The sequence below is a fragment of the Chaetodon trifascialis genome, chromosome 9, assembly GCF_039877785.1.
Source record: "Chaetodon trifascialis isolate fChaTrf1 chromosome 9, fChaTrf1.hap1, whole genome shotgun sequence".
NCBI classification, from domain to species: domain Eukaryota; kingdom Metazoa; phylum Chordata; class Actinopteri; order Chaetodontiformes; family Chaetodontidae; genus Chaetodon; species Chaetodon trifascialis.
The window spans coordinates 19,147,411-19,156,494 of NC_092064.1; the positions used below are offsets into that span (position 1 = coordinate 19,147,411).

At 44.5% G+C, this 9,084-nt stretch overlaps 1 protein-coding gene across 1 annotated transcript; it reads right to left on the minus strand.

Moving 5' to 3' along the window:
- Positions 1-1,624: 1,624 nt before the first annotated feature.
- rhoub (ras homolog family member Ub) lies at positions 1,625-7,951 on the minus strand. The gene is made up of 3 exons (XM_070970419.1): positions 7,527-7,951; positions 5,665-5,723; positions 1,625-3,751 (listed from the first exon to the last, which is right to left on the minus strand). The coding sequence occupies exons 1-3, from the start codon at positions 7,741-7,743 to the stop codon at positions 3,296-3,298; spliced, it is 732 nt and encodes a 243-aa protein (XP_070826520.1). The 5' UTR covers positions 7,744-7,951; the 3' UTR covers positions 1,625-3,295.
- Positions 7,952-9,084: the final 1,133 nt, after the last annotated feature.

Here is a 9,084-nt window from a genome sequence, read left to right on the forward strand (position 1 = left end):
TTGCAGAATGGTAAATAAATGAACCGTGTACTTTGTACCTTGCAATAGAGTGAGATCACCACTGAATGATAATATTTTGAGTTCCATAGTCCTGATGTTGGCTCATTGACGTGTTTTATATTTACATATGCATACACAGATGCCCCACATCTGTTTGCTTAACACTGAGCACTCCTGTTTTATAAAATAGAGTATTTATTCACTCTTCTACCTCAGGGGCAGTTTTGGTATTTGGATTCAGCAGAGCAGTCTAAATCAGAGGCGAGACATAAACAGTCAAACAATCTCACCGTGAAATCTGAGAAACCTCAGCCTTGGTATCCGTCCTGTCTGTTTGTTCATGATTGACAGCTCAAGATTCATACCACAGACAGTTACCTTTACCAGCTGGCAGGTAGGTATTAGAGTCAAAAACGCAAGCCGCAATGCCAAATCGTAACACGTTTCAGAAGACGCCTGCTTTGCGAGCAGAACAATGGAGTTTCCTGCTAAAATACTGGTGGAAAGTGGAGCCATCCGGACTATCATAATTGGCCCACTTGGCACCACGCTTACCTTAGTTTCACCCACTTTGAGGCTGGACAACATACTCATCTGCAGTCTGCCAGACGACACAAACTCTCTTTTAGCTGCCTACCCTATCATTAGCGCTTCTAAACAAGTACAAGATACCTAGCTAACTGTCACTCTCTGCCCATTGTTGTATACTGTGGTGCAGACATGCAGCTATGAATAGAAGGAAAAGCCTATTTCAGGCAATTATAATCATCTGATCCTGCATAGTTAGAAGTCTTGGTGCCGACAAAACCTCTGAGGCTAAATCTTTGAAGTCACATTTAACTCTTTCCCAACTTTGTAAAAAATGTTTTACTTAATTTTAGAGACTGTCTGTGCCTGAAGTTGCTTTTCTTATTCACTATTCACTACTCACAATATAGAACTATGTAGAACACTATAAAAAGTACTCATTTCATCCAGCAGTTGACATGTATGTTTTACTTTTGCTTCAGTGTTAGCAATGCATGATGGTAGCCAGCTCATCGGTTGTACACCACTTTCTGTGTTGCATTATGGGATCTTTTGAGTCAACTATACGGGGTATATTTTGTAAGACAGGGAGACTATAAAAAGCATGATATATAGTGGACTGTATAATGAATATTTTATCTTTAACAAGGACCAGAATGAAAATAAATCTCATAATGTCAAATAAACTAATCTATAATGTGAATGATTTAGGACACGACCAATGTTGGTTTTATATGCATTAAAGTAAGTTTTCAGGCCTTTGGATTAAACATCATAGTCAGTCTAATAATAGTGCCTTTTCACATAGTTCAATGTGTTTTTTCACTTGAGTCAGGTTAATGTTTTGTAGGGCTGGAAATACACTTTTAGCAATAGCCTTCTGACCTAGATTTTGGTTGGAAACCTGGTCCCTCTTGGCAAAATTCTTACTGAAGTACACGCAAAACACATGAGATCTCTCAAAGCGCCTGTTCACACTCTAATGACGTTGGAGGTCAGAATGCAGAACACTGCTCCACTCTTATCATCACATGATTTTCTCTACAGCGTGACGGTCCAGATAGCATATCTCCATGGAAGAGTCAACAGTGAAAACTGGTTAAATATTTCACATTTATTTTGTTCCGCTCATACAGCTCAACAAACTGCTCTGAAACACTCACACTGTTAAGTACCATTTAGAGTTGGACAGCACAGCCAATGACTTGAGTCACTTCTATATGCACGCACAGATTTATCCTGATGACATTACAAACATCATAAATGATTACTATGTAACATACATAATGACATACAATATTTCACACATCTGCTCTGTATTGCTGTTGATCGGTCATTGGCGCAGAAGGAACAGATAAATAGACAGAGCTGAATGGCAGGCTTCTGAAAAATGAGAAGCAAACATAGAATCAGTCTCTTTGATGATTTCACCTCATTTACTGTTATCATTTCAAAAGAGGAGAGAGCTCCAATAAACTGACTGACAAAGACGGATAATTATCTGTTTAAGGCCCTGACTACAATGACAAAGAAAGACCCTGTGATCATCCAAACCAGTGGGTAGTGCAGGGAACACGCAGACCGGCCACTTCGGTTTCAGAGACTCTGAGTAAACCTACATCTGCATGTACCTGCTCTAGCTCTAACTCACACCACTGGTCCAAAGGCCATTGCATGGCAAGACTTCAGTGATGTGTTTAGACTGTGTTTGATAAGTGCAATGTACAGTGGCACCACCCAACTTATTGCTGCAACCTTGTAACAGTAGAGTTCAACTGGCTTTTTTAACACTCAACACAACTGAAACTTCTAAAACCTACAGCAGACATGTGTTATCCAGTACGGGTGGGGTGATCAGCATCAACAGGCATTTGGTGTACTCTGTTAATGTTTTGTGGCATCAATCTGATGTAGTAGGTGTGCTGGTGAGGAGCTTACAGACCTCTGACAGTGTGACAGCTGTATCAACACTTCAAAATGTGGCACAGACACATGCTGGTGTACGCGAGCTTGCAGCTATACAGAACTGGATGGCTGGGCTACAACATGTTCAAACCACAGATTCACAACGCCCCAAAACTCATGGATTTAAACAGAATTTATACTCATTTACACCTGATTGTAATCCAAAAGAGAATGAGTTTACAAAGGTCTGATTTAGGAAACAAGGTGCACCTCATGTTCTGAGTTCAGTGAAATGAAAAGGATATATCAGATGTGTTGGGGGCTAAATTACAGTGTAGAACACATCAAATAATACACTTTGTTAAAGAAGGGTATCAAATCAGAGACACAGAAGGAGTATACTTTTAGTAGATATCATCGCCGCCCGAGCACCTCGCCTCCAAGTCAGCTCACATTTCCTTTGGACACGTCCAGTATGATATGCAGTCCATGTGCCATAAAATTTTATTAGCTCCATCATTTTTGGTTGAATGCTGGTTACAGTCATATTTAACAGTTCAGACTGGCTCTGAGGAGCAGACAGTGGTTACAGCCTTATGCTCTCTGTCTTTTCAGGCATCAACAACGGGTCAAACTCTGGTCAAACTGAAAATATCCCAGACCTGGAACAACCCTACAGCCCAGGCAGACATACTAAGCCCCTGCTGAGCTATTGCTCCATTGAATTAAAGTCATTCTGGCTGCCACATCTGGGGTCGTCCAGGTGAATGTAAATGCAGTCCTTACATTCAGCTCAGTCCCTGCCAATAAGTCAGCAGCTCCAGTTTTAGCATCAGTCACAGGAAGATTGCCTCCTCCCTCTCTACTGGACGCACACATACTTCTTCCACCAGGACTTGGAGAGCATCTTCATCTTATCGGCTGTGCTTCGGACCTTCCTCTCCCGCCTCGCTCTCCTATCAGAGTGCCGCAGCCCCACAGCGATGGCCGCATCAAACACCTCCTTCAGATTCTTTTGCGTCAGCGCCGAGCACTCGATGTACGTCACGGCCCCGATTTTTTCCGACAGCGCCCTGGCGTCTTCCTCCAGCACGGGCCTCTCCCTCCGCCTCGCCAGCTCGATCAGCACTTTGACGTCCTGCCGCAGGTCGCACTGTGTGCCCACGAGGAGGATGGGCGTGAGAGGGCAGCGGCGGCGGATTTCGGGAACCCACTTCTCCCAGACGTTCTGAAAGGAGGCGGGGCTGACCACGCTGAAGCAGAGCAGCAAGGCGTCAGTCCGGCTGTAGCAGAAGTGGCGGAGTTTGTCAAACTCATCCTGATGAGACAGAAACACAAATGTGGTGATTTATAAATATAAAGCAAAATCTAAATGGTGTTTATGTTCTTCTAATATACAGTATACACAAGCCCTGCCCCTTCATTTATATCATCCACAGTAAATCTCTTAAATTAACACTTTGGAGTCACACAGCTTTGACTAACAAGGGCCTCCCACACCCTTGAGTACACAGATTAAGGTTGGCAGAAACCTGACACAAACCTCTCCTTCTTTCTCTTAACCCTCCGCTTCCCAGCACAGATTTCCTAAACAAGGCTCCACTTCATCTCCTTCTGATTTTAAAACTCTCCAGAGGCAATCTGTCATTTATGCATGTGGATTTGAAGCTGAACAAACACAACAGACACTTATCAACTCGTGAGTTTCTCCACGCAGGCTTTGGCTGTGCTTTGCGATCTGATGACGTAGGTCCATCTGCAGAATATACAGACATCAATATCTCTGAGTAAGGAGCAACTGTGTTTATCGGCTTTGGCGGCAGCTGTTATCGTTTTTCTCCAGACCGTTTCTTTCTTTCTGCCTCAACTCTCTCTATCTCACGCACTCTCTACCTCCCTCTCTCTGTCATCTATTTTTTTTTGGCACACCCCAGCCTGTTTCTGGCACAGGCTCCCCTCTTATGAAATTGCATTAGCACAGTAAGTGTGTGCCGACTTTTATCTACCCGTATTCGCCCGAGCTTGTCTGCGTGTTGTGTGTGTGCGGTTTTAACACTGTGTGCCGCTCACAACATGCTGTGAGGTTTTACACGTATTAGGGGCTTGTTCAAATGCCTCGTTCCACTTTACAGCCAAGTTGTCTTTGATTCTGTGTAGAACTGGCAGCGCCCTCGCAGCGTTTGTGAATGTCAAATATGCTGCTCCCAGGGCAGGGTTTTATTGAGCAGGATTATGAAACAGGCACACATGCTCCGGGGAAAATAAAAACACTCTTTCACAACCTGTTCCTTCCACCATTGCCCTACAGCACCCTCATAATAATGAGTCAATAACTTTTGCGCGCTCCCTGTGCCACCCATGTCCTTGACAGCAGCGAGACAGGGTGGAATATTTTTCAGGATTTTTACATCATTACCTCCAGTCTAACCTGCAGACTTCTCCCTCTCTTTCAGCACCCTGTCACTGCATCCTATGCTATGGAGCAATGTTATTATCATTGCAGATGAAGACTGACAGCAGAGCCCAGGAATTTTGCCAATTCTATACAGATGAGCTACCTGAAATAGCAGGCAAGAGGCCTACATGAAGAATGAACAGCAGACAGTGAAGGCAACATGGGTGGACCACAAAGAACAGCAAGTCTCTATCTCATGAATGAGTTCAGTTCACTTAATTGATTGTTTAATATGTTACACGCCCAAAAATAGTGCAAATGACCCTCAAAAAGTCCCAGAGGTCAATTTGCCGTGCTTTTAAAGTACTGCAGTTAAAGAAGTTTGATTTACAATGATACAAAAACAGCAAATCCTCACATGTGAGTCGCTGGAAGGGGCAAATGTTTGGCATTATACTTAATAAATGGCTTAAAAGGTCATTTTACAAGAAACAGCCACGCCAGCCACTCTGTGAGGCTGTACTCAGGCACAACCGTGCTTTGAGCTAATGTCAGCATGCTAACATGCTCACAATGCTAAACAGATATGTTTACCAAAGTCACCATCATATTTTAGCATCTTGGCATGCTAACATTAGCTTCTACATGAGTCAGGAGGTCACAAAAGTCACCGGGCTTCATCCTCTGGGAGCCATGAATGTCAACCGACCAAGCACCCGACACTGCCATCCCCTGATCCCCTGCGGCTAAAATGCAGGGTATACACTGTGATCTGTGTATCCATCCATGGTGCCAAATGGTAGAGCAGTATGTGCTTGCGTGTGAACAAAACTCACCTGTCCTGCGGTGTCGCACAACTGCAGTCTAACCGGGTTTCCATCCACCTGAACCACGGCTGTGGACACAGAAACAGAGTAAATAAGTCACAGCTGTCAACATTGCTTTAAGCCTGTGTGCGCTGTAAAGCCCCCACCTGACACTTCAGAACACACACACACACACACATATACACACACACACAAGCACCCAGCAGAATATTCTGTGGCATAAACAAAAGCCTGGCAGTTGAAAACACAAAGACCCCCTGCTCAGCTCTTCCAGCTCAGAGACGGCCTGCGTCGTCTCGCCCACCCACCCTGCCAGTTACTGTTAGGACCATAACACTTTACTGTCGCTCGGACTTCTCTGCGAGCTTTGTTCTCTATTGTGTTTTGACAGAGGCCGTTCCAAGGTTGTCGAGTCGGGGGGGGGGGGGGTTAAAAACAGAGCAGATTTTGTTTGTTCAGTGACTCTCTTTCAGATTGGGAAAGTGGATGAGTCATCTTGCAGCGAGTTCCATTATAGGGTCATTTATTCTTTTCAGGAGAGTGAGCACAATGCAGAGCAGCAGGCACATGGAAACATTTACAATGCGTCTGGAGTGTGTGGTCGGTCATACCACCTGATCAAAGAGTTTGCTGCAGCTATTCAAGTAGTAGGACAGGCATCGCAGCGGCCTGCTTTAACAAAAGCAAGGAGAAAGAGCGGGAGGAGAGAATGCGCTGCCATTGTGGAATCATTTCCTAATCCCTGACATATGATACTCCTTTGATTTTCGGGACCAAAACTCCCTCTTATCGTCCCCTCTCCCAGCCTCCTGCTCCCCTGGGTCTCCGACACCTGTGGCATTGCGTAACGACTCAGAAGTCAGCTTTCAAGAGGACGCTCTTGATTCCAGGCACCGAGAAGTGACATCACCATTAAGGGCCCCAACTGCACAATCACTCTCTGTCAGGCCGAGGCGAAAGACAATCTCTGCCTCTGAGCCACTGCAACAGATGTGCCCATTCCAGTATAGAGGAGAGGGCTCGAGGGTCAAGGCTGACAACAATAGGCAGAGTTGTGCAATCCAAAACCCCTTAACCAGAGACGCTCTGTTCTGTGTGGGAGGCTCGATCCAGTCTGACGGTGGTGGGTTTTTTGTTTTACGGGCCTTGAGTCGGCCAAGTTGTTAGTTTTACTGCTCATCAATGTAATGTCAGAAATTAAATCCTCAATTCTAAATAAGCAGTCACGACAATAGCTGATAGTGTAAGGTTTTCAGTTTCTTAAGAAAAGCAAAGGAGGGACTGAGGATGTGATCATGAAGCAAAGGTGATCAACAGGTCACAGGTGTATTTTTACATGCCAACACTGATCAGTTTAAAACAAGTTCCCCCCCCCCGGAGGATTTTGTTCTCTCTGCATATTTAGCTGTAAACAAAGCTTGCTGGGACTAGTGAGACAGTTTGGAAAGTGGAACCGTGCCAAATGGAAACCGGGCCACATCAGGGAGGACAACTCGTGTGCATTAACACAGATGGAAAACAGATAATCGGAAACACAAACACATCTATCACAACCATGAGATAACAGCTCAGAACAGGCCAAGTTGAAGAGGAGTTCGGTGTAAAATAGTGAGATAAAGTCATTAAAGTTTCATTCACCAGCGTTTATCCCAATTTGATGATGGGCTCCAATCTCAACAAACTAATTTGCACTTGACTTAAAATTATAAATCATCTTTGTAAATCCAGAAGGGTTTATGAGAACGCCTGATCTAGAAAAATGAGGGTTGATATTCTCTCTATAAATATTTCCTTCTTTTAGATTGTGAATGCATTAAACAAACTGTATAGATCTAAATAATCTCAAATAGTAATATGCTTCTTTTGCTAACCTGAGAAGTCATCAAACGCAGTAGGGACGTATTTAGTTGGGTAGCCATTCGTCGTATAGCTGACCACCAGGCTGGTTTTGCCCACCGCTCCGTCTCCGAGCAGGATGCACTTCAGCAGCCGCTCCTGCGCCTGCCCTTGCCGGGCGGATACGGGATTGTGTGGGGGCACCGGAGGAGCCATGGTCCGTCCGTAATCCATGGTGACTGGAGGTGACATTCAACAGGCCAGCACTTCACCGCGCTCTCCCTGACGTGCAGATGAAGGATCCACCATGAGAACGAGCCTCTTCTCTCTACTACAAGTTTTCCAAATGCTTATAATCGCGAGCGGGACTCGTGCGTTAAGCGTCTCCTCCTGTCCTGCGCGGTGCCAAATCCAGTGTGGCAGATCACCAGCAGGTCTGCGGGATTCAGCTCTGCAGTTTACAATGCGAGGGCGGGTCTGAGGCGTTATACCCTCACATTGATTTGACTAATCCCACCCACTTCACCGCCCGACAGCGGAGACCTGAACAGACCCAGGTAGGCGAAGTCTGAACCATAACATTTTATTATTTCGGAGAACATGAAGCATCAAGAGGTTTAAACTCTCTGGACTCTTTGGGGGAAATTGGAACAGAACAGAAAAGACCCCACAATAAATTATTTGTATACATCTACAATTAGTAGTTGACACAATGTAACCAGCTGCGTCTTTTTCAATGGTCAGATAACTGTGGAGTTGCCCTGAGCTCACTGTCTTTGACCCTGTCCAGGCAAGTCCAGACTTGTCCTCACCAGTGAGAGGACAACCTTGATGTCCATTTTTGAACATGACACGTAAAGAACTGAAATTTCAAACCCACACAGACCCCATGACCTGCTTTGGTTTGTGGCCTGGAAGTGGCCAGTGGCCACAGGCTGAACAGTAACTTTCCACCTGACAGTTCGACATGTCCAGAGGCTGAGGTGGTCTCGTGTCCTCATCCAAACCTGTCAGACGCTCTTAGATAATATGATGGAAGTAATGTCTTGTCTTTTGTCGCCGCCTTGTGGTTCAGTGAAGGAGCAAAGAGGAGCTGACACACCTGAATACCCACAGGACAAGTGGAGCTTACAAGGAGGCCCGAATCACATCTAAATGCAAATAGTGGAGGAAGGATTCAGATCCTTTACTTAAGTTAATGTATTACTAACACACTGAGAGAGAAAAAAAAAAAAAAAAAAAGGCCTGCTCTACAAGTCCTGCAGTGAAAACGTTACCTGAGTAAAAGTATTTAAGTATAATCAGGAAAATGCACTAAACATCCCCTGTGACTGTTATTATTTATTATGTCATTAGATTATTATTACTCACGCATTAAGGTAAAAGCAGAATTTTACTGCTGTAGTTGATCTGAGGAAGGTGAGGTGGAGCTCGTCTTAAACTACTTTAAATAGAACAGCAACTGATTATTTCCATATGAATTATATGATTTATATTATTCTCTCAAGTCATCGATTTGTGTCAGTTTGTAAAATTTCAGTACAAGTACAGTGCAAGTACCTCAGATTTGTACTTGAGTAAATGTACTTGCAG

Excerpts from the sequence above, each read along its gene's own strand:
- rhoub (XM_070970419.1), bottom strand. The coding sequence starts at position 7,743 with ATGTCACCTCCAGTCACCATGGATTACGGACGGACCATGGCTCCTCCG. Across the intron at positions 5,724-7,526 it reads TGCGTTTGATGACTTCTCAG|CCGTGGTTCAGGTGGATGGA; the intron begins GTTAGCAAAAGA and ends CTGTGTCCACAG. Across the intron at positions 3,752-5,664 it reads TGTGCGACACCGCAGGACAG|GATGAGTTTGACAAACTCCG; the intron begins GTGAGTTTTGTT and ends CTGTCTCATCAG.